This window comes from Nannospalax galili, unplaced genomic scaffold (genome assembly GCF_000622305.1).
Source record: "Nannospalax galili isolate Female #2095 unplaced genomic scaffold, S.galili_v1.0 scaffold1463, whole genome shotgun sequence".
NCBI classification, from domain to species: Eukaryota; Metazoa; Chordata; class Mammalia; order Rodentia; family Spalacidae; genus Nannospalax; species Nannospalax galili.
Window position 1 is genome coordinate 1440338 of NW_008349596.1, and position 25494 is coordinate 1465831.

The 25494-nt window shown below is 46.9% G+C and overlaps 1 protein-coding gene across 1 annotated transcript in view; it reads right to left on the minus strand.

Moving 5' to 3' along the window:
* Nid1 (nidogen 1) overlaps positions 1 to 25494 on the minus strand; it is a 90291-nt gene that overhangs the window by 16177 nt on the left and 48620 nt on the right. Inside the window, exons 9-14 of the mRNA XM_008847037.2 lie at positions 25026 to 25169; positions 16333 to 16458; positions 13727 to 13876; positions 12223 to 12345; positions 2116 to 2343; positions 756 to 928 (exon numbers count right to left, since the gene is read on the minus strand). Of these exons, the coding sequence (XP_008845259.1) occupies positions 756 to 928; positions 2116 to 2343; positions 12223 to 12345; positions 13727 to 13876; positions 16333 to 16458; positions 25026 to 25169 (944 nt within the window). The remainder of the gene's footprint in view (positions 1 to 755; positions 929 to 2115; positions 2344 to 12222; positions 12346 to 13726; positions 13877 to 16332; positions 16459 to 25025; positions 25170 to 25494) is intronic.

Here is a 25494-nt window from a genome sequence, read left to right on the forward strand (position 1 = left end):
GCCTCTGTTTTAAGTACTGGGATTAAAGGCATGCGCCACCACGCCTGGCTAAATATTTTATTTATTATTTTTATTTTATGTGTATGAGTATATTGCCTGCATGTATGTGAGTGCACCCATGTCGTGCAATGCCGCGGAGGTCACAAGAGGGCTTTGGATTCCTCTGGAACTGGACTTAAGGATGGTTCGTAGCCACCATGTGGGTGCTGGTAATTGAACCCAGATCCTCTGTAAGCAGTCAGTGCTCTTAACCGCTAAGCCAGCTCTCCAGCCCCTCCATTCACATCTTTACATTGTTCAACTGTAGCAGAGAAAATGCTCAACTTGACCTCCTTCCATAGGCAAAAATCAAAAGCTGAGTCTACAAAGCTCCTAGAAGAAATCAGGAGAAAGTATCTTCAGAGTGGTTCTGAATAAACTTGTCTGCCAGGCCAAGCTTGCAGAACAGACAAGGAACTTCAGATCACAGAACTGTACTTCTCAGTTTGTTATGGTATCTTCTAAATAGGAATGTGTTATGCCTTTATACTTTATTTAGATGTAGAGTGTCAATTAAATTGACATTATATTTATAAATCTATACTACATCAGATTACATTATAAATATAACTACTATCTATCTTGCTATTATACTGTGCTGTATTATACAAACTATCTTATATTACACTTAGTATATTTTACACAGCTATTAACTATCTTGGTACCCAGGCCATGGGAGCTGGTGCTGTCACCAGGGCCAATCAGCTGGCACTCACAGGGACATGGAGCAAGGCCTTGGCTTCTGTCTTCTTCATGTTGTTGCCCTCCAGCGGGAGGCGTTCAATCTTCCCAGTCTGGGCAAACAGTAAGTGGGTCCCTGGGGGCAGGGGGTTGACAGCAGTAGGCAGTGCAGGTCCCTGGTGAACTGGAGGAGCCACGGTGCTCAGACCTAGAGGGCAAGAGACGATTGAGTGAGGGCTGTGAATACCAAAAATGTACAAGTGCCCATACTCACACACATGCACATACATGTAGATACATCCATGGATGTATGTGAGAGCACACACATACACATGTGCATAAGCACATATGAATATATGTGTGAGTGTGCATATGCACACAGTTACGTAGTGCCCATATCAGAAGTTGCGTCATATATACAACATGAAACTGCACAGCCAACCACACAATGCCCATTTTCTATCTGGAAACTCCAGGGCAGAAAGCCTGCATCCAGTCAAGGGGCAGTGTGAAGAAGATATGGGCATGAGTTAGTATTAAAGGTCCAGTGGGGAAGAGAGCCTGGCTTGCCTTCCTCCCTCTCATACGATGACTTGGTGATTCATGCTCTGACTGAACATTGGGCTGAGGTGGGAATCAGAGCAGCCGCAGCCCTAACACCTGCCTGCAGTCTTTGTAATGATGGATAGAGGAACCCAGCAGATGAGGACACTTGCATACCCTGCCCATTGCCATGAGATGGGATGGGTGGCCTCAAACTTGACGAGCAGAAACACATTCACCCAGGAGCTCAAGACCAACAGGCTGGCCAGGGGCTCATCCATCCTCTGATATGGACTTGCCTCTTATCGGCTGACTGTGACCCTGGTTGGTTCCTTGACTTCCTCAGAAGAGCCCTGAGGTGGGGTGCATAGCCTCTATAGCAGGCTGGCCAGGCCTGCAGGCCTGGGCTTCTCCCCAGCTCTCTAAAAGGAGAGTTGGCCAGGTGTTGTGGAGCATACCTACAGTTCAGCATCTGAGAGGTGAAGGCAGGAAGATCAGAAGGTCAAGGTCATCTTTGGCTACTTGGCCATATAGTAGTTCAAGGCCAGCTTCCAACATGGGATCCTATCTCATAAAAAAAAAACAAAACCCTGGCACCCCTGCCCTGTCCCCAAGCCCAGCAGTCCAAGGCCAGGTCTCCCCTCCATATCCTTCCTGCCACAAGCCCTGACGGGGATTTGCACAGAACATGTGTGTGCCTGGAGAAGGAAAAGTGCATGCACACACACCCAGAGAAGAAGGCAAAGGGCAGTGGGTGGACAGTCAAGGGCAGGCAAGCAGAGAGACCTGGCAGAGCGTTTGCTGGCACTGGTCATGCTGGTCCATGAGCTCATGTGTCAGCCGTCTACTTACACGGCGGCCTCATCCCGGGTGGGGTGCTGGTGCCCTCTAGCTTGCGACCATCGCGGTCAACACACCAGCAGTACCCGGTGCTGCTGTGGCACTGGGTGGGTAGATACTGTCCGTGCTCATCACACTGGGGTACAAACATGCCCAGGAGCCTGGGCTGCTGTGCATCTGCTGCCCCTGCTGCTCCAAGGATGTGCTCTCGCTCCTGTTGGCACCGGGTTTTCTCCACCTCTGTCAGTGACAAACAAAGGGGACTGTCAGTCAAGATGTACATGATATGCCCAGAATAGCTCTCACCTAGCTTGGACCACAAGAGTGACCTGTCCCTCACTGGCTTTTATTCATTTCTTCAAATTTAAGACATTGAGGGCTGGGGACAGGGCTCATTTGGTAGAATGCTTGCCTGGCAGGCACCAATTCTTGAATTCAGTCCTGTCCATGAACTGGGTGTTGTGCTACACGCCAGAGGTGGAGGCAGGAGGATCAGAGTTGAAGGTCATCTTTAGCTAGTTTGTGGCTAGCCTGGGCTACGTGAGACCCTAGCTAAAAAAGCCAGCAACACATAATTACACACGTATACTCTTCCGTAAGCAGTTCTTTCATGAAATTTTTAGAAATCGAGGCAAAAGTGGTACAACATAAAATGAACCACTTTAACATTAAATGGCATTTGGAATATTCGCAGTGACGTAGAGCTATGGTCTCTGTTTAGATCTGAACTCTTTTCATCACCCCGAAGGAAACCCCATGCCTAATGGGCAGGTGGCTCCTGTGCCCCCTTCCTCCCAGCCCCGGATGGCCCCCAGTCTTCATCCTTTCTGTGGGTTTATCTATTCTGGACAATTCATACAAACGGAATCATACAACATGTGGCCTACATCTGTCTGACATAACTTCTCTCAGCAGAAGGTCTTCCAGGCCCATCCTCACTGTAGTGCCCCTCAGTCCTCCCTCCCTTCGACAGTGGACGAACAAATATGGTCTTCCCACACAATGTGACATCGTTGAGCTGTTGGGCTTTGCTCTAAGGCATTTTAAGTTTTTCTTAAATTCCCTTTTTATTCTCTCAAGCTTCATGTTGATCTACACTGAGTCGCCGACAAAGACTTTGGACACCAAAGACCACAAAGCTCTCACCGACTTCTACATTTTTCCTTTTAATCATGGCCTTTGTCTGGCGTGAAATCTGGTCTCTAAACTGTACAACTCAGATTCCAAAGCAAGAAAAATGTTTCTACTTCAGAAGCTTAGGGAGCGAGGCTATGGTGTAGGCTGTAGACCCAGCACTTGGGAAGAAAGACTAAAAATTCAAGTAAGACCTTGTTTTTTTTTTGTTTTTTTTTGTTTTTTTTTTTAAAGGAAGCTTTGTCCTAGAATAAACTCCCAGATGTGCAGAGTTTGCAGCTGGAATCCAGCCACCATGGAAGTCAGGCCAGAATGTCACCTCTCAATGGCCACATACATGGACATTGGCAAAAGGTGTCTGTCCTCCATACCCTACTGCGCTCTATCCATCCATGTCTTATTTGCCTCTTCCTTCCAGACTTTTCCACAAGTTGTGCTTTGTGTCACCCTGCCCCCCTACTTCCCTCACTCAGCCCCCTTTCCTTTGCCTGGTCCACTCCTCCACGAATGACCTGAGGCATTAGCTTCTTGTAGGAAGACTTCTCAACCTCTTGGGGCTGGGCTCGATGTTCCAGGTGAGCTCCTTGGACCCTCTGGATGGCCCACTCCGTACCCTAAGACGGGAGACCCTAGGGTCCCATGGCCTGAAGGAGTTGTTCCTGTTTGTCTCCTGAACAGGCTCAGGTGGTAGAAACTGGCTCTTCTCCATCTTTTCTGAGAACACAGGATTGAGCTGGGTACACATAACCACCTGCAGACCTCTCCTAAGGGAGCCACAGCTGGAGGGAGGTGAGAAAGGAGGCACACAGAGGAGTTTCCACAGGGAGGAGAGCACAAGAGTGCATATGGGTCTGTTTGGATGACAAGGGGATTGTGATGAAGCAGCTCCAGGCAAGGCTTGCCCAACTTCCTGGCTTTGAGGACCATACACCACCAACTATTTCAACTACCCAAATCTGTGATGCAGAGGAAGAAAAGTCATGTTTGACATATAAATGAATGGACATGGGTGTGTGCCAATAAAATTTCCTTTACAAATAAGAAATGGCCAGATTTGGTCTATAGGATTGATAGTAACCAATACTGGTGGAAGGACAGGATTTCTTCTCTTAGGGGGGAAATCATATATATGTGAATTAACATACAATCATTAGTAAAACGTATTGTGACAACCTATATTACATATCTATAGAATTTTGTGTCTGAAAGTGGGTTCTCAGTTCTGCCACTTGCAGTGTCTCCTTGGGTGAGTCCACAATGCTAACCAAGCCACACAGTGCTAACCCAGCTGTGGGTTAGCTGCACAGTGCTAACCAAGCCACACGACACTAACTCAGCCACACAGTGCTAACCCAGCTGCACAGTGCTAACTAAGCCACACGGTACTAACCAAGCCACACAGTGCTAACGCAGCTGCATAACACTAACCAAGCTGCTACCTACTTCTTGGAGGTACAGAGAAGGGAACAGCATCTAGTCTCCCAGCCAGAACACCAGGGTAAGTGCTGTGGTCTCAATATGTCCCACAAAGTCCATCTGTCAGAAACTTAATACACAATGAAACTGTGTGGAAAGGTTGGACCTTTAAGAGTAATTAAGGGCTGGGGAGATGGTTCAGTCTATAAATTGTGTGCTGTGCATAGGACATGAGTTTGAGCTCAGAACCCATGTATAAAAGCTGGGCGTGGTGACACATGCTTGTAATCCCAGCACCAAGGAGGTTGAGACAAGAGAATCTCTCAAGTTCACTGCTCAGCAGGCTACCCAGCAGGCTCTATGCCAGTGAGAGACACTGTGGTGGATGGTGACCAAGAAGCAATACCTGAGGTTGACTGCTAGCCTCTACATGAATGCACATACATTCACCCATACACAGGCATGCTCCCACACAAACATACACAGAGGTGTATGCATGCATGTGTATGTGTGTGCATGCACACAAAAGTAATTAGGTCATGAGAACTCTGTATCCATGAAAGGATTAATGCTGTTATTGTAGGAGCTGATTCCTGATAAAAAGGATGTTTGGCTCTGCTCTCACTACCTGTATGAGGCTTTCTCTATGCTATGAGGCAGCAAAAGAGGCCCTCGTCAGTTAACCTTGGACTTCTCAGCTTTCAGAACCACAAGCCAAATACCTTTCCATTCTTTATAAATTACCAGCCTCTGGTATTCTGTTATAGCTGTAGACAATACGCACAGGTGGACCCTTCAGCTCTTGCATACAAATATTCACTTGTGACTGCACCTAGGCAAGGCAGACACAGTGACAGTCAGGCAGTGTACAGCCAAGAACATTTAAGGTATGTTGTCTGTGCTGCCAATATCCCCACATTGGCCAGCTTCACACAATTGCTCCCTCAATTGTAAACAGCATGCCAGAAAAATGCTTGCTGACTCTGGCAAGAAAAATACTGTGTAAGCTTTTCTTTTGTCCCAGAGGACAACATAAAAAAGTAAAATATTTGAGGAGTGAAACAAAGATATGAATAAACCATCTGGTTAGAATCAAAATGTTAGTTTTTGTTTTCTGTTCGACATAAAACTTGTTTTCTTCCTCAAAGCCTTATATTTGTTCAGGGTTTAGAGTTTCCTTACCTGTCTACAATCACACAGATCTATTTAATTCAAAGCCCATTCTAACTCTGTGTGACAGGATATTGGTTTTGTCACCAAAAGAGAAAATGTAAGATCAAAGGGGTTGAAGAACTCCCCCAGGGCTATAGAGCTGGAAGTGACTCACTACAAATTACAACTGAGGTCTCTGGATTCCTGACCCAGCCCCTGCCCCCCTTGGCCTTGAGTCTCTGTTTCCACATCACCAGGAGTCAGGCTGGCTCATGCACAGTGAATGTGTTCATGTCAGTACCTCATGGTGCTGGTGATGGTGTCAATATGACTGGATTTGGAATCACTTAGGAGATACAACTCTGGGTGTATCTGTGAGAGAATTTCGAGAGGTGTGACAGATGAGGTTAGGCCCACCCTGAAGGGCTGGTGTCCTAAAAGTAACCAGCAGTTTCACACACACCCCCTGACCCCGCCCCACTGACCTGCCCTCCCACCATGATGGAATGTAACCCCCCCCCAAACTAGGAGCCAAAATAAACCCTTTTGTTTTGTTTTGTTTTTCTGATAGAGTCTCACTGTGTAGCTCTGCTTGGCCTGGAACTCACTATGTAAATCAGGCTGGCCTCAAACTCAGATATCTGCCAGTCTCTGCCTCCTGAGTGCTGAAAGGCATGTGCCACCATGCCTGCCTTAAAAATAAATCCCTTTTTAAAAATATTTTATTTTTATTTTATGTGTATAAGTGCTTTGCCTACATGTATGTATGTGCACCCATGTCACGCAGAACCCATGGAGGCCAGAAGGCGTTGGATACCCTGGAACTAGAGTTAAGGACAGTTGTTAGCTGCCATGTGGGTGCTGAGAATCTAATCTGGGTCCTCACAAGCACAGCCAATGCTCTTAACCACTAAGCTACCTCTCTAGCTCCCTTCTGGACTTTTGGATTTGTCATGTCAAACCTCAAGTCATCTGGAATAGACAGTGGAAGACTTGAATGTGTAAGTTGAGGAAACCTAGATTCTGACTCAGGAAACAGAACTTCAAGAATGTTTATGGAAAGTTATGACCTTGTGGGTCTTCCAGCATGGACCCAAGAGGCAGTGGGAGTAGCCTGTGGAGTCAGGACTCATTCCCTGGGGAATGTTGTATCCAGGACCTGGGGGATGTGGTGGGCCAGTGCAGTCCAGAAGACACATTTACTGGGCTTGTCTCTGATGGGAAAATGATATCTCAGGCAAGCTGTTTCTTGTCCATCTGGCTGGCTCCGCTGGGGGAGGAAACACTAGGGCTCTTGATGCATATCTGAGTAAGGGAAGGAAGTTTGGGGTGGCTTTTTTCCAGAGAGGGGCAAAGAAAGTGGAAGAAAAGGAGGAGAGAGAGAAAAGATAGTATATGTGTGGTTTTTGTTATTTGGTTTTTTTTGGTCTTTTTTGAGACAGGGTCTCCCTGTAGCCCCAGCTGGCCTGGAACTCACTATGTAGACTAGGCTGGCCTTGAACCTTGAACTCACAGAGATCTGCCTGCCTCTGCCTCCTGAGTGCTGGGATTAAAGGCATGTGCTACCATGCCTGGCAAAGATAGTATATTTATAATATCTGAATTTGCATTCCACTCACTTGCCTGGTCACATTTGTGTCCCTGTCAAATGAGCGGCATTGCAGCCTCAAGGTGTAGAGGGAGGGAGGTGGGCAAGAAATGCCAAACCTCTCTGGAGACAAGACGGGCAACAATAGGAAGCCCCATGTGTACTTAGAAGGACACCGTGCAGAGGTGCCATTCCTCTGGTCACTTCTTTGGTTTTGTTGATTAGTTTTATTTTATGTGTATAAGTATTTTGTGTGCATGTATGAAAGTGCACCACTTGTGTGTGTGATGCCTGTGAAGGCCAGAAGAGGGTGTCAGATTCCCTGGAACTGGAGTTAAAGATGGTTGTCAGCTGCCACGTGGGTGTCAGGTCCTCTGGAGGAGCAGTAGAGCCATCTCTCCAGTCACTTTTTACACAGATCCTGAGCTCTTTGTAGGGACCAGCTGCCTCTCACTGACTGTGCACTCCAGCACTACCATGACCCACACCTGTGGCCACAGAAATGCAAGTGCCACGACAAGTGCCCAGGCTCTGCTGTCTTGGCTACATCTCACTCACTGCTGAGTGGACATATTTGCCCAGGATAGCCATACTTCCCAATGAGAATTCACAAGTAAAGGAGACAGTATCTCTAACATGTGCTTTACCCTGGTATCCATGGGGATCTCCTAAGAAGACCAATTACAGTAATAGTACTAGATGTTTCTACTTGTGAATTCTTTAAGCACCTGTCCAACATGTACCCAGGGATGGGAGGGAAAGACAGTTCTCAGGCAGGGGAAACGAATGAGCAATCAGCAAAGGGCAGATAAGGAAGGGAAACAGAAAAAGGCATAAGACACCCAGCAAGAGTAAGCAGCCTCCAGTCTACGTGCTGTCTCTGTTGCCACCAGACACGAAGATTTCTTCTCCTAGACTGAGCTCCAGGGATGCTTGAGCCACTTATCTGTTCTATTTGTACTATAAATGCCACAAGAAGCTGCCATGAGCCAGGAATCAGAAGAGGCCTCAGAGTTTACAGGCTGGAGGGAAGATGAGGCCCATTCTTAGGGAGTACAGGGAGGGAAGTGGCTGCCATGGAAACAGAAGGAACAGCTCATCCAGTTCCATCAGGGAGGTGGGCAAGAAATGCCAGGTGTGGCTGACCCATCAGAGTGACAAACCTGTGGTATCCCCAGTGAGCATGGGGCCTTGTGCAGAGACTGACTGATCAGAGGCCAGGAGATGCGGCTAGAGGAAGAACTGGAAGCCAAGAAGCCAGGGTAGGGGCTACAGAGATGGCTCTGTGGCTAAGAGCATTTGCTTTCCTTCTAGAGGACCAGGGTTCAGTTCTCAGCACTCACATAGTGGCTAAGAACTATCCATAACTCCAGTTCCAGGGGATCCAACACCATCTTCTGGCCTCCACAGGCACTACACATACGAGGTGCACCTATGTACTTGCAGCCAAAACATTCATACACATAAAATAAAAATAATAAATACTTTTTACAAAGAAGCTGGGGTATTGGGGAACTTGCTCAGCATGATGCCCCTGGGGCTGGAGTGGACTTGGAAGAAAAAGAAAGGTTTAAAATGCTGCAGAGCTCAGCAAGGAGTCTGCTAATTTGCAAATGACACAGTGGTTGGAGGGCCACAGGCATCAAGCTTGGAGAGGCGTCCAAGCTTCTATGTGGCCTGGTTGGACTTGGGGGCTATGGTGATTGATACTGTCAACTCTACAGATCTAGAATCACCTAGGAGACACATCTCTGGACATATCTATGATGGTGTTTCCAGAGAGGATTAACTAAGAGGGGAGACCAACTCCCTGAATGTGGGTGGCATCATTCCAGAGTCCTGGACTGAGGAAAAAGGAGAAAGTGAGCTGAGACCAGCGTTCATCTCTCCGCTTCTTGTCTGTGGATGCCATGTGACCGGCGGCCTCACACTCCACAGCCATGACGGAACTGAACCCTCCAATCGTACAAAATAGACCTTTTCTTCCTTCCGTTACTTTGTCAGATATTTTGTCACAGAATAAGAAAAGCAACTACATCCGGCCCTCCATGTGTGGCCTTCTCAAAAATGGATTTTCTAGTTCACAGATCTCGGAATTCACAACCTTCAGAACTGTGAGAAACAAACTGCTGTTGTTCATAAACCACCCAGTTCATGGCAATCTGTTACAGCAGTCTAAGTAAACCGTGAGAGTCCATGTACTACCTCCCCACCCTAATCCCCGAGAAGTAACGTCTATTCTGAGCTTACTCTTTCTCATTTCCATATATGCACTTACATGCACGCACATGTCACACACGCACACATTTATTTTCACATTATTATTATTATTATTATTATTATTATTATTATTTTGGTCTTTTTGAGACAGAGTCTCCCTGTAGCCCCAGCTGGCCTGGAATTTGCTATGTAGACTAGGCTGGCCCATGGAGGACACAAGAGGGCGCTTGATTCCCTGGAACTGGAGGTATGAATGGTTGTTAGCTGCCATGTAGGTGCTGGGATTTGAACCTGGGTCCTCTGCAAGAACAGTCAGTGCTCTTAACCACTGAGCCAGCTCTCCAGCCCCACGCACTGGTTTATATTTTATACACACGGGACTACACGTGTGTACCCTTTCATAGTACTTTGGACATGTTTGGAGACTCACCCATTAGCTCTAGTTAACCTTCACTCTGCCCTGCCATTCCAGTGTGTGAATCGAATCAAAAGTCACCTGTCCATTCTTCCCGTCAATGGCTATTTAGGGTTCTGATTATAACAAACACAAACACTCTTGTCTATTTCTAGTGCATGTTCTGTTGGGTACATAACCACATGCTGAATGTCTTCAGAGAAGAAGATAAAAGACAATCTTGGCAAATAGCTCAAATTAATATCATGGTCCCATCTTCCAGACTACAGGTCTGGATTTGTTTCTGTTTAGTAAACAGAGCCTTAAAGACAGAGCAAGGAGTCAGGCTTAAAAAAACAGAAACAAAAACTCAAACATCTGTTTCTCTTTGAACTGGAGATGTGAAACCAGCCCACGGAAATAATGAATGCTGGTTGTTTTAATAGCTGCGGGAACAGCCCCCTCAACTCAAAAGGCCAGGACTTCTTCTTTATGTATACTGCCCATCAAAATCTGTGGGCAGAGCTATAGTTATAAGTAATAATTTCAGAAACAAAAGGCTAGGCTGGTGCCTCCTCTCTTTTTGACAGAAATTATTTTTTTCATGTTTTTGTAGTATGTGTGTGTATGTGCAAGTATGGAAATCAGAGGGTAACCTGTGGTAGTAGATTCCTTACTTGCACCACGTGGGTTCTGGGGATCAAACTCAGGTTGTCAGGCTTGGCCTTCAAGTGCCTTTACCATCTCGCCACCCCCCTTGCACTGCTCAGTTGCCAGTGGGGCACTCGGCTTTGCTCCACACACGCTCCCCACCACGAGGCTCTGCCTCATTCTAAGCCCAAAGCAGCAAAACCAACAGACTATGGTTTGAAACCATGAACCAAAACAAAGCTTTCTACCTTCAAGTTGATTGTCTCACACTCTGTTCCCGTGACCAGAAGCTGGCAGACACATGCACCCAGCACACAGGAGGCTCTGCTCAGCAGCCAGTTATGCTCAATTATTCAACAGCATTTACAGAGACCCTTGCCAGACTCTTTCCACAGGGAATAAAATACCACTCTGTGCAGGTCTCAGTTGCAGCTTCTCCCAGCTCCGGCCCTTTACCCCATCTTCCAACCCCATGTTCCATCCCCCAACACTCTCAAGTGCCTGTTTATTTTATGTCAATTTAACTGGGCCATAGGATGTCCAGATATTTGGTCACATCATTCTGAGTGTCTCTAGAGGGCATTAATATTTAGACTGACAAACTGAGTAAGTAGATTGTCCTCCCTAAGGTGGGTAGGCCTTGTCCAATCATTTGAAGGCATGAACAGAACAAAAAAAGTTGTCCCTCTTCTAACTAAGAAAGAATTCCTGGCTGGGCATGGTGGTGCATACCTCTGATCCCAGCACTTGAGAAACAGAAGCAAGGGGATCTCTGTGAGCCAGCCTGGTCTACATAGAGAGTTCCAGGCCAGCCAGAGTTACACGGTGAGACTCTGTCTCAATAGAAAAAGACAGAGAGAGAGAGAGAGAGAGAGAGAGGGAGAGAGAGAGAGGGAGACTTCTTCCTGTCTGATAGCCTCCAAACCAGAAATCATTTATGCCCTGTTTGTGATTAAACTAAATAGTAATCCTTCCTGGATGCTTTCTGATGTCCTCTCTAGGCTGCTAACCTTTGGACTAGAACTCTACCATCAGCTTTCTCAGTTCTATGGTCTTCAAACTTGAACTTGAACTAAGCCATTGGCTTTCTTGGGTTCTCTGCTTACTGGCAACAGATCTTGGAATTTCACAGTCTCCATAATGAATGATTCCATTTTTATAATAAATTATATATATATATACATCTATGTGAATATATGTATGCATGCATGTATGTATGTATGTATGTATGTATGTATGTATGAACTTTTTGTTTCTGTTCTAGAGAACCTTGGCTAATAAAGCCCAATGCCCAGTTCTTACCCTGGGCTGCTGGCTCCAGTACCCAGAAACCAATGCATTCCAGATTTCCAGAACAGCTTTGGCCCCTGTGAGGTGCCTCCTAGACTTGTGCATTGTACACCCTGTGTGGTTCTACACTGAAGCCTGCAGTCTGATTTTGCACCTGTAGAACTCTGAGACCTTTCCATGGACCCAGTTCCCCACATCCCTTTTTCTCCAGGCCATACAGTTAGATCTCATGGACACATCAATGGGTCACCAACTCCTAATGACCCTGACTCACCTCCAGGCAGACATCGGAAGCCATCTCCCTGATAGCCAGGTCTGCATTGGCACGTGAAGGAGCCTGGTGTATTGTAGCAGAAGGCGTCAGGGTGACATCGACTAGCTTGGCATTCGTCCACATCTGCAAAACAACCACAGGCCCAGGGACTATGAGATTGCTTCCAGAATTTGTGCTTGACACAATAATTTAATCCACTCACTCAAATCTATGGTGGCCTGCTTCTAATCAGAGACCAGGGACTTTAAACTCACTAAATGCTAATTTTCTTTCTTTCTTTCTTTCTTTCTTTCTTTCTTTCTTTCTTTCTTTTCTTTTTTCTTTTTTTTTGTCTTTTTGAGACAGGGTCTCCCTGTAGCCCCAGCTGTCCTAGAAGTCACTATGTAGATCAAACTGGCCTCAAACTCACAGAGATCTTCCTGCTTCTGCCTCCCAAGTGCTGGGATTAAAGGCGTGCGCCACCACACCCAGCACTAATTTTCTTTTTTTTAAAAAATGTTTTGAGCCAGGCATGGTGGCACATGCCTGTAGTCCCAGCACTTGGGAGGCAGAGGCAGGTGGATCTCTGTGAATTCAAGTCCAGCCTGGTCTACATAGTGAGTTCCAGGACAGCTGGGGCTACACGGAGACCCCTGTCTCAAAAAGGCAAAAAAAATTATTTATTATTTTTATTTTATGTGTATGAATGTATTGCCTGTATGTATGTAAGTGCACCCATATCTTGCAATGCCCATGGAGGTCAGAAGAGGGCATCAGATCCCCTGGAACTGGAGTTACCATTTGGGTGCTAGGACCTGAACCCTGTCCTCTGCAAGAGTAGCTAGTGCCCTTAACTGTTGCGCCATCTCTCCAATCCCTAAATGTTAATTTTCAAGACACTCATTCCACAAGAAAATGACATAGTCAATAATACAGAGACAATATCTCTGAAATCATTATTGATCTCTAATTTGGACTGTTCACTCAACTGTCTAACTTTGCAAACTAAGAGCCCTGAGTTACTCTGTTCACTTCTTAAAATTATCATGAGTCCCCTGGCAGGCAACCACAGGCTGAGGCCAAGCATGGAAGGGTTCTGTGATGTCATTGATCCTCTGACTCCTCAGCTTTGCATTCAATATGGGAACTTTGCTTCTTGTGCAGGTGAGAGCAAGCTCATTAAATAAAAGGATGGACTTTAAACTCCACGCGTTGGAGGCCTCTTTGACTTTTTGAAAAACAAACTATGAGTCCCTTGGCAGGCAACCACAGGCTGAGGCCAAGCATGGAAGGGTTCTGTGATGTCATTGATCCTCTGACTCCTCAGCTTTGCATTCAATATGGGAACTTTGCTTCTTGTGCAGGTGAGAGCAAGCTCATTAAATAAAAGGATGGACTTTAAACTCCACGCGTTGGAGGCCTCTTTGACTTTTTGAAAAACAAACAGAAGCCTCAGTTCCCAGCAAAGAGCAGGTATCTAGTTATTGTTTAAATAAACAGAAGGAAATTCAGAGCCACCACACACCTTGACAGGCTCGGCCATCGCCAGAGAAGCCAGGCAGACAGGAACAGGTATAGGAGGAGCCTCCGGTGTAGACGCACTGGGCCCGCTGGGGAATGTCACAGTCGTGGAGACCAGCTGTACAGTAGTTGATGGGCCGCTGGTCCACCACAGCTTCAGAATGAAAGATGAACACATGTGGTTGGAAGAAAGTCCTGGGGCGGGTAGACACTCTTCCAAACCCTCTCCACTCCAGCAATCAGGTTCAGTGAGTCTCTGAGAGGGGGGACCACATCTGGACCCAGAAGTCCAGGCTTCACCTTTTATATCATCGTACCTATTAGTTTATGAATGTTTTTGAAACACTCTACCACTGAGCTGCATCTCTAGTCCAGGTTGGCCTAGAATTTACTCAGTAGCCCAAGCGGGCCTTGAACCTGTGATCCTCCTACCTTAGCCTCCCAGGTAGCTGGGAATCACAAGCTTACCAGGATGAGCTTGTTTCTGAGCAATGGAATCCATTATTCAAGCAGCTTACTCAGAATTTGATTTATAGATAAATGGAGGGCTGGGAGCCAGGGAAGAGTTCAAGAGCCAGCCTATGACTTCCCCGTCCTCCTAGGCAGCTCCTGGGCATCTCCAAGGGTTCCATGGGACATAGGAAGTCGATGATCACCTCCAATGAGCCCATCTTACAGATGGACAGCTGAGGCCTGGGAGGTTAACATCTTGCTGAAAATCAATGTCTGGGAGGGACATCTGCACAGCACTCTGGTCTGTCCTGCTCTCCAGTGAGTGTGACTTCCAAGAATGGGCAGAGGCAAGCTAGGCAAGGTAGCATATGCCTTTAATCCAGCACTCAGGAGGCAGAGACAGGTGGGTCTCTGGGAGTTCGAGGCCAGTCTGGCCAAGGCCCTGTCTAAAAATAAAAATAAAAAACAAAAACAAAAAAACCAACAAAGTTTTAGGGGCTGAAGAGACAGCTCAATGGTTAAGAGCATTTACTGCTCTTGCAGAGAACACAGGTTTAGTTCCCAGCACCTACACAGTCCCTAACAGCTGTCTATAACTCTAGTTCCAGGGAATCTGATGCTCTCTTCTGGCCTCCTGGATACTGCACACATGTGGTGCACTTACACACATGCAGGCAAAACACTCATGCACATAAAATAAAAATAAGTAAGTCTTAAAAAAAAAAAGGAGGGGCAGACCCAGGCCACCCTGCCTCCTCCACACAGGCCCCAGGTTGGGTCTCAGAAGAGTCCACCACCCATACTTGAGCCAAACAGGAATGTCAATGGTGCTGTATTAAAGGCAAAGTTTGGTGCCTCCCAGGCTCAAAAACCAAAGGACGAAATCAGACCAAGTACACAGAAACTGATGCTATCTACCAGAAGGAAAAAGAAATAACTTGAACACAGAGGGTTGAAATCTCAGCTCTGTGCAGCCAAGGGGACCAGCCTCCTGGGCTCACAGATGTTTGGGTCACATTCAAAGCATGAGAACTGTCTGTTCTCTCCCGCCCTGCACACACCACCTCATCCAGACCTTGGCTCCTTTTCTGTGCTCTGAGATAGAACAAAGGGAACTCCTGCATACTGGCTTAGTAAACAGCCAGGGAGGACGTGGGGACACTGGCTCAGTAAACAGCCAGGGAAGACGTGGGGACACTGGCTGATACAGCACAGTTGGGCTCTGTTTTAACTCAGACAGACACATGGCTCATTCAACATGTTGGCATCTAGACCTGGAAGTCACCAAGAACCTTTGAACTTTAAATTCTTACAACCTGGGCTGGGGACATAGCTCAGAGATTAGAGTGCTTGTTTAGCATGCACAAGGCCCTGGGTTCCATTCCCAGCACTGAATAAACTGGGTGTGGCGGTGCATACCTATGATCCAGGCATTCTGGAAGGTAGAGGCAGGAGGATCAGAAGATCAAGTCACTCTTGGCTACATAGTGAGTATCAGGCCAGCCCAGGATACATGAGACTCTGTCTCAAAAAAATTAAAAATGTCCTGAAAACAACACGACAGCATGAAATGGAAGATAAATTTTCAAAAGTCTTGCTCTTTGTGGCTGGCCTCTCATTCTCGTCAGAGTCATCATCGATCAAGGGCATAATTAGCTAATGAATTAATAGGATTAATATACTTAGGAAAGTAAGATGTTATGCCACACTTTGTGGTTTATGAAATTAAGATCTATAAATAGAACAGTTCCAAGTGGCATTTCTGATGTAACTCAGGTAGAACTCTGTCTAAGACAGTTAAAAGCATTCAGGTGCCTAAAGGTACTCCTCACCAATCCCAAGGCTTCTGATGACAAAAGGCAAGTCCAGTAGCTTTAACAGCCTTTAAATATATGCTGAAAATGATCAAAGGTTTAGAAGCAAGTGTAATGCAAAGCTTGCAACAGAAGATGGTGCTAGTCTACACTGGGGTTTGTAATACAGGAACACACTTTTGGCGGCTGTGTCCAATGGGTGGTGGGCAGGCCTGCACCGATCTCCCTTGTAGTTAACCCCTCTCTGCTGCTCTGCCAGCACTGAGATCTAGAACCATGACTTTCCCACAGAGCTAGCCCACACCATGAATACATGTCTTGAAAAGATTCCGAGAGTACTTACCCACACATGCTCCCCCATCTGAAAAGCGGTAGCCCTCCACACACTCACAGCGGAAGGTTCCAGGGAGATTGTTGCAGACTGCATGGCTCCCACACACGGTAGGCTGTTCTGAACATTCGTCAATATCTACAGCAATTTTTTTTATAAAAATGCAGACTTTTAGAAACCTCTTTACTATCATGAAACATAATAAAATAGAAAGCATTTAACCCCTTGAGAATAGATCCACTTTAAGATACTTTTTTTTCTATATGCCCAAAGAAATATGGAATGGAGACATTTATTTTTCCCTGTGCATAACTTAGGGATCAACCCCCAGTTGGTTTCCTAAGTAATGTGCATGCCATGGTTCACTTCCGCTAACTAAGGTAGGAGGGCCCAGCCCACTGGTGGGCAGTACCACACCTGGGCACGTGGGCCTGGCCTGTATAAGAAAGGTAGCTGAGCAAGCCGGGGGAACAAGCCAGTCAGCAGCGGTCCTCCATGGTCTCTGCTTCAGACCCTGCCTCCAGCTCCTGCCCAGGCTTCCCTCAGTGATGGATGTAACCTGAAATCCTTCCCTCCCAGTTGCTTTTGGTCACCTTAGAAACAAAACAAATTAGAACAGTGCACTTCTCCACCTTGCTTGAGTGAGCTGCTGTGGCAGTGCCCATCCAAACAAGTCACTCATATCAGACTGGCAAAAACGTATCAGAAGAACACGGCAAGTAAGTGCCTGACTCCAGATAGAACCCAGCACTTGGACACATACACAAATATACTGCCATTCAAAAATACTACCCTCCAGTTAGAGTCACAAAGAAAGACTGGATAAATTAAGACCAAATTATGAGTTTTAGGACTTAATTTATTTTTAATTACATGTATGTGTGTTTGTAAACACAGATCCCTACAGAGGCCAGAAGAGGGCAATGGATCCCCAGGAGCTTGAAGTTACAGACGGGTGTGAGCTGCTTTATGTGGGTCCTGGGAACTGAACTTAGGTCCTCTGTAAAAGCAGTAGGTGCTCTTAACCACTGAACCATCCCTCCAGTCCAGTGAATATTTTTTTTAATGTCACTTAGAGTTTAATGGGCTCAAAAGAAAGTTATTAGCTCATATAGATGAGTTATCAGAGTGGTGTCCTCTCATCTGACATTAAAGCCGTCACCACTGGGTAACAGAGCAAAAGATGTATGTCTTGAATGTGAATGGAGCAAGATTCAAATCTTGTCTCCTTGTGTTACTGACTTGTATGGTCTGGAAAGATTACATAACTACCCAGCCTCAGTTTCCCCATTTGTATGTAATCATAATATTCACCTGTGGGTTCTTTTGAGCACTGGAGAAAACTGATGTAGACCATGACTTGTAATCATTACATATCCATCCCACACCCCCAGTGCATTCTGGGAATACAGCTTTAAGGTGGCCACCAGGTTTGGGGGACCATCTATGGCTATCACTAATGTAAGGCTGATTGCCCTTGATGAGAAACTGAGCTTACCCCTCATTACCCTGGTTACCTGTCCACTGTTGAAACACGGTCACATAAAGTCCCTTCCTATACTTGCAACACGTCAGAGAGTCTGCAGTCCCGCCAGAGATATGTGTGCAGAGGGTTTCATGAGGACTGGGACCGTTCAATCTTCTCCCCCTCCAAGCCCCTCCCTAGTGCTTTAAGGTGAATTGTTCACTCAGAAGCAAAGCATCCTGGGTCCACCTCCACTGGGCACTTTAAATCCTCTCTTTACGCATGAGAAAAGTGTTCTGCTGCTTCCTGGGTAGCGCAAAACTCCAAATTAAATGATACTTAAAGGAGAGAGAGAGAGAGAGAGAGAGAGAGAGAGAGAGAGAGAGAGATGCATGTGGATTGGTTCTATTTTAAATGAGGAACTTGCCTTATAACACACTGGTAGATTTCTGAGTCCTCCTGTGCCAAGGGAAGAAACAAAATCCAGGTCTGGTCCTGGTGAATTCTTGACTGTCTGTTTTTGGTTACTGGGATTTTACTAAAAGTTTTATACCAAGTCAGATTTACTGCCATGTTTGTCAGTACTCAGGATCTCAGATAAGAAGACTTTGCCAGGCAGAGCTGGAGGGTTACAGAACAGCATGAGTTGGAGATAGGGTTGCAGATGGGGGCTACACAAGCCCATCTTCCAGATGCTGCTCCCCCAGCACAGGAGGAGCAGCTCTCTCCTGCACCCACCACTTGTGTGCCACACCACTCTGAGAGCACTCACTGCAGGTGGCTGGACCCCTGTGCCATCTGCACAACCTGACAGCACAGACCCAGCAGAGTACAAGAGAGGAACAGCAGTTTTCCATCTAAGAGCCAGAGCCAAGTCACCAGGGGAACTTTTCCAAGCTCCCTTCCTCGCTGGGAACATTTATGGACAGGGAAGTTCTGTTTCGAAAGAGCTACAGAGGCCACAGTGGGGTAACAGGGTTTTGGCACAGTAGGACCAGGGAAGATAGTCCCTCCACTAGGACAGCCCCCACACCATCAGGTCTGCAAGCATTCAGGCCAGGCTGGGTGGCCCCCTTTGCTTAGAGACAAGACCTTTGCAGTATCCACACTAAGATCCTGTGGTCCTTGCAGTTTGGAAATTTTTCCTCATATGTAATTTAAATTTTCTCCTCTGTAAATGGGGGCCAGGACCCTAACTCTTTCTTAAATGGGAACCATGACCTGGTTACTATGGCAACTGTGGTAGCATCCCAAAACCATCTGCTTGAAGAGGATTTTTCAACACCTGGTCAACTTCTCTGAAAAGATATTCCCATTGAATCTCTCTTTACCCCAACAGGGAAATCCTAGATTATTCTTTTTTTATTTAAAATTTATTTTTACTTTTTGTATTCTTTGTTTTGGTTTTGTCCTTTTGAGACAGGGTTTCCCTAAAGCCCCAACTGATCTGGAATTCACTGTGTAGACTAGGCTGGCCTCAACCTCACAGAGATCCATCTGCCTCTACCTCCTGAGTATTGGGATTAAAGGTGTGCACTACCATGCCCGGCTACCTTTTGTATTTTTGAGACAGGATATCTCCATGTAGCCTGGCTGGTCTCAAACTTAGAATCCTCTTTCTTCTACCTCCTGAGTACTGGGATTACAGGTGTATATACTACATCCAGTTTGGGATTAATTTTGAATTAAATTGTAAATTATTGTTATTATGTTTGTATGTGGAGGTCAGAGAACGACCCCTGGGAATTGGTTTCCTCTTTCTGTCTTGCTCAGCAGGGTTCTCTTGTTTCTGCTGTTCTCTGTACGCCAGACTAGCTGGGCCTCAGGCTTCTGGGTAATCATCCCGACCGTGTCTCCCATCTTGCTGTGGGATGCCAGGACTACAGATGCCCACCACTGCATCCAACTTTTCACGTGGGTTCTAGAGGTTGAACTCGGGGTATCAACATGTACAGCAAGTACTTTTACCTCCTGAGCCATCTTGCCAGTCCTGGATTCTTTTTTTACAGTGCCTATTTTCACATATTTTCAGTGACTCTAAGTCTTTGCAGTTTGTCTTTTTAATAAAAAGGTCAGGCCCTTTGAGGAGAAGAGTCTAATTATTGACTTATGATATGCTTTCTAGAAACTCAAAAGTTCCTCACTGAGTTATTAACCAGCACTGTTGCTATGGATCCTAAATTGAGGACTAAGTGGGTACCATCATGCCACACACCCCAAGTGAATCAGTGAGCTCTGTGGTTCCCCTAAAATCTCCAGATTCCCTGGGAAGCTTGCTGGGAGATTAGCAGTCCAAACCAGTCTCTCTACATATCACTGTATCCCACCACATGCCTGAACTGCAGAGACTCACCCCAGCGCCTGTCAGGCACATCCCCAGGTTAAAACAACACATGGAACCAGCTGTGTAATGCAATTTCCTATCAAAAGCCTTGTGTCCAGCTGCATTTGCGCACAGGCCTGGTCTAGTGACTTAGAACAAAAAACAGCCTGACTCGGAACTTCTCCACATTCCACCAAACAGAACATTCCAGGGCAACAGCAAGCACACACATAGCCACCTGTCTTCTTGTGCAAGACTTCCACAGCACAGCAGACACATTAAGCATGGTAGTTGGGGGGGACTGTTCCTTCTGAAGTGAGCACTGTGATGGGCTCAGGCATTGAGAGCAGTGCCAGCCAGAAGAGTGCTGTGAGCAGCAGACGGGGACATCCCCACTTGTGATGTTTGCCAACTTGACGGGATCTAGAGTCACCTTGGAGACAAACTTCTAGCCATGTCTGTGAAGGACTTTCTAGATTAGATTAACTGAGATGGGAGGACCCTCTCTAATTGCAGACAGCATCATCCCAAAGGCCAGGGGCCTAGACTGAATACAGAGAAGCGAGCTGAGCACTAGCACTGTGTCTCTCTGCTTCCTGACTGTAGATATAATGTGACCAGCTGCCTCATGCTCCTGCCCCCCAAAACCTTCCCTGCCATGATGGACCATACCCTCAAACTGCGAGCTCAAATAGACCCTCTTTCCTTAATTGCCTTTGTCAGGTATTTTGCCACAGCAATGGCAAAAGTAACCATGAAACCAGGCTTCAGTAGATATGAGCTGGCTGCTGACACTGTGTGGACTAAGAACATGTGGTCATGAAGGAGCTCCATCCCTCACATGGTGCCCCCACAGTCATCTTCACAGCCTGGGAGGGCTCTGCTCACAAGCACGTAGCACTGTGCTGTTTGGAAGTGTCCTGAGTCAATGCGCCCATCACAACTGTTGTGTTCTTTAGGGAAGGACTGGGCCACTGACAATCACAGGCTAATAGGCATTGCGTCCCCTCCACCATGTCTGTGACGAGGTAGGTGAGTGCCAGATGGAATGCTACCACCTACATAACTCATCCCCAAGCTGCCCAAATTACTGCAAGCACAAGTCCCTGCTCACGAATGTTTCAGGCACCCCCATGGGCAAACACCCAGCCGGGAAGGCTCACTCGGAAGCAAACACCCCATGTCCAACGTCAGGATCTGCACACCAGACTTGTCACTCATTAGCAGGGTGGAGTTCCAGGCCTAACACCTACTCCCAAATCCCAAAGTTGTTGGGCTTGCCAGGACTTGCTCCCCAGTCAAGCACAGATGGAGGGAGTTCCTATCGTGCTAGGCAGACGTGTGTGAGCATCCCTACCAGGGATGACGACCCAACTGTGCTGACATTCCTTCTCATTAGTGAGTGCCTCAGTAAAGACTTAAGGAGCTCAGGGGTCTGACTCACTGCTCTTCAGTAACGGATTAACATTTAGTAACAGACAAATATCAAGCTGTCTACACACGAACATCTTTGAGTTAAATTATAAATAATAAAATAAAGTCAGAAGGCAGTGTGCTTGATTAAAAGACAGAATCACTCAGTGGCTCACTTTAGTCACTTTACTGTCACTGGCTCAGTGTTAATGAGTTACAATGGCCACTATTAAAGAAAACAAAACAACCTGGTGTGGTGGTGCATGCCTTTTATCCCAGCACTTGGGAAGCAGAGGCAGGGGGATCTCTGTGAGTTCAAGGTCACCCTGGTCTACATAGTGAGTTCCAGGCCAGCTGGAAATAAAACAACAGGAAATAGTGTGCGTGAGTTGTCAAGGTCATGGAGGAATTGGGGTTGGGGAGCTAGGTCAGTCAGTTATGTGCTTGCCATGCAAGCTTGGGCACCTGAGTTCCGCCCTTAGAACCCACATGAGAAGCCATGTGTGGAGGCATATGCTTGTAATTCTGGCATTGGGAAGGTGGACAGGAGGATCCCTGGGGCTTGGGAAGCATAACTGGTGAGTTCCAGGTCAGTGAGGGACCCCTTTTCAAAGGAGGCAGATGGAGTTCTTGAGGGCATCTGAAGCATCCTCTGGCCTCCACATGCACACACAAATGCATGCCTCCCCCGCCATACACTAAGTCATAGAGAAGTTGGGACTCCTGTGCACTGTAGGTGGGAACGTAAAAAAAGCATTGCTGCTACAGAACACGATATGGAGGTGCCTCGGGACGAGACACAGAACTGCAGCATGACCCAGCCTGCTCCCCCAAGAACTGAAATTAGGGACTTCACAACAGAAATGGGTCTGCAGTAGCCAAAAGGTGGGGACAACCACATGTCCGCTCGGAAGGGACCATAAAGCATGGCTGGCCATGGCTTCTGGAAGGAAGCACTCCCTTCACTTGCATGGATGCATAAGGAAAGCATGGTAGGTGACACAATGGAATAGTAGTCAACTGTCAAAGGAAAAAGGCACTCTGACACACGCTGTGGAGTGGATGTATCTTGAGACTGGGACAGTAAACGTGCTGTGACGCAAGCTGTGTGATCCAAGGGTTCTAGATCATCAGATTCGTAAAGACACAAAGTGTAGGTGTCCTAGTTTGCTTTCCATTGCCGTGACAAACTCTGTGACTAAAGCCAACTTGGGGAGGAAAGGGTTTATTTGGTTCACAGTCCAGTCCTTCACCTAGTGAAGCTAGAGCAGGAGCTCAAACAGGACCCTGGAGGCAGGAACTGAAGCAGAGACCACGGAGGAACGCTGCTGCTCCTCTGGCCCCTGCTCAGCCTGCTTTCTTATTCAACCCAGGTCCACCTGCCTAGGGGTGGCACCACCTACAGTGGGCTGGGTCTTCCCACATCACTCAACAATTAAGACAATGCTTCCTAGGGGTGGCACCACCCACAGTGGGCTGGGTCTTCCCACATCACTCAACAATTAAGACAATGCTTCCTAGGCATGTCCACAGGACGGCCGATAGAGAAGATCCCTGATTTTCCTTTGAACAGTATTTCATCCTAGCAACAGAAACCAAACTAGAGCAGAGGGAAATGGGGCAGGGGTTGCAGGGTGGGTGGGGAACTGGGTGGGAGCTGTGGTTTTAATGGGCACAGGGTTGGACAAGATGAAGAAGAGACCTAGCAAAGAACAGTGGTAGCAGTTTCACAATATGAATTTTTTTTTTTTTTTTTTTTTTTTTGAGAAAGGGGCTCTCTAAAGCCCCAGCTGTCCTGGAACTCACTATGTAGACCAGGCTGGCCTCAAACGCACAGAGATCCGCCTGCCTCTGCCTCCCGAGTGCTGGGACTAAAGGTGTGTGCCACCACGCCGGGCTATGAATGTTTTTAAGAACACTGAATGCCACAGCTAAAACGAGTTAAAAATAGCATTGATTGCCTGTCGACCCAGCACTCAGGACACAGGAGCAGGAGGGTCAAGAGTTAAAACCAGCTTTGGCTATATGGGGCGTTCAAGGCTGGCCTGGGGCACATGAGACTGTCTCAAAAACCAAAAGTAAATAAATACAAAAAATAAACCTGTTGCTGGGTGTGCTGGTACACACCTGTAATTTCAGCACTCAGGAGGCAGTGATAGAAGGATCATGAGTTCAAGGCCAGTCTGAGCTACATAGCAAGACCTTCCTTTCAAAAGAAGAAAGAAAAGGACCAACAAGATGGCTCTGTGGGTAAAAGCACTTACAGGCCAAGCCTGACAGCCCGAGTTCAATCCCTGGACCCACACAAAAAAAAGATGGATGCAGTGGTTCACATCTCTGATCCCAGTGCTCCTTTGGCAAGGTCGGAGGTGAAGAGAAACCAGAGAATGCCTGAGGGTTCACACACCTGGTCTGGAGTACACAGCACAGCAACAGAAAGAGACCCTGCTCACCCAAGGTAGAAAGAGACAATTGTCCTCTGACCTCCACATACCTGTGAGGGCATGTGTGTCCTCACACACACACATCATAGACACACACACACACACACACACACAGAGTAAATATAATAATAATAAAAGAAAGGGAAAATCAAAGGCTGAAGCCTGTAGTCTGGCAGTAGAATGCTTGCCTTAGCATATGCAAAATCTTGGGCTCGATCTCCAATACCTCACCAAAGAAAAAGCTAAAATGGTACATTTTACGTTATGTATATTTTACAATTAAAGATAGTTTAAAAATAAAATAACAACAAAATAAACAAGAATGAATCTCTTTTTGGGGTGCTGGGGAGATGGTTCAGTGGTTAAGAGCACTGGCTGCTCTTGCAGAGGACCCAGGTTCAAATCCTAGCATCCACATGGCAGCTAACAACCATCTTTAACTCCAGTTCTAGGGAATCCAATGCCCTTCTGACCTTTCTGGGCACTGCATACTCATACGCATAAAAAATAATAAGAAAGTAAGAAAAAAATTAATAAAAAATAATCTCTTTGATTACTGTCGGAGAAGCCTGCTGTTGGCAAGGCACCAAAGTGAGGAGATCCTGTGTAAATCACAGCTAAGTGCATGACCAACGGCCTCAGCAGGAGCTAGGACTTCTGCTTCTCTTTAAACCTGAATACCTCACATCTGCAGTGGAGCCGAGCCTTGGGAATTTTGTCCCACTGGCCAGGCATGGTGGTGTACACCTGTAATCCCAGAATTTAGAAGGCAGAGGCAGGAAGATCTCAAGTTTGGGGCCACCCTGGGCTTCTTAGGTAGACCCTGTCTCAAAAGCAAAAACAGAAAGAGGAATTTTGCTCTGCTGCTGAGAGACAGCACATTAGCACTGACGTTTCCAAGGAGACAGCAGGTGCATGGCGGGCATGCTAAATCCTTGAGTCTTTGGACATGACCCATTCCTCCTTGTCACATGTCCCCAGCCTCATGGCTTACAGGCCTGGGTGCTTCCTCCCAGCCTGATGTCCCCAGCCCACTGTGCATCAAACCCCAAGGCTGTACCGTAGCAGGTCTGCCCATCTCCTTGGAAGCCAATGGAGCACTCGCAGGTGAACTGTGTTCCAGAGCCCGGGCGACAGGCAGCGTTGGTATCACACCCATGGGTGCCAATGTAGCATGGATTCTGAAGAGCATCAGGGGAGCCATCTGTGAAGGCAGAGACAGTGTTCAGGAACCTTCCAGCTCCCCTCCTTCCACAGGAAGTGAGCCACCATCACGAAGGGGTGGTCAAAGGTGAACAGAGCAATGGGAATCAGGGCCTTCCATGCTACATTAGTGTGGGACCATCAGACTCCACCCCTCTGGTCCCTTCTGTTTTATAGTCTTATTTACAACACTCATGGCAGAACTGAGATGTTTATGCCTGGATAACACCAAAATATCTACCATCTGGACTGTCATGCTGACTCCTGAAACCCAGAGCCACAGTTGTCAAAGGGGGAGGGACCATGCCTACCTGCTTCTACCCACA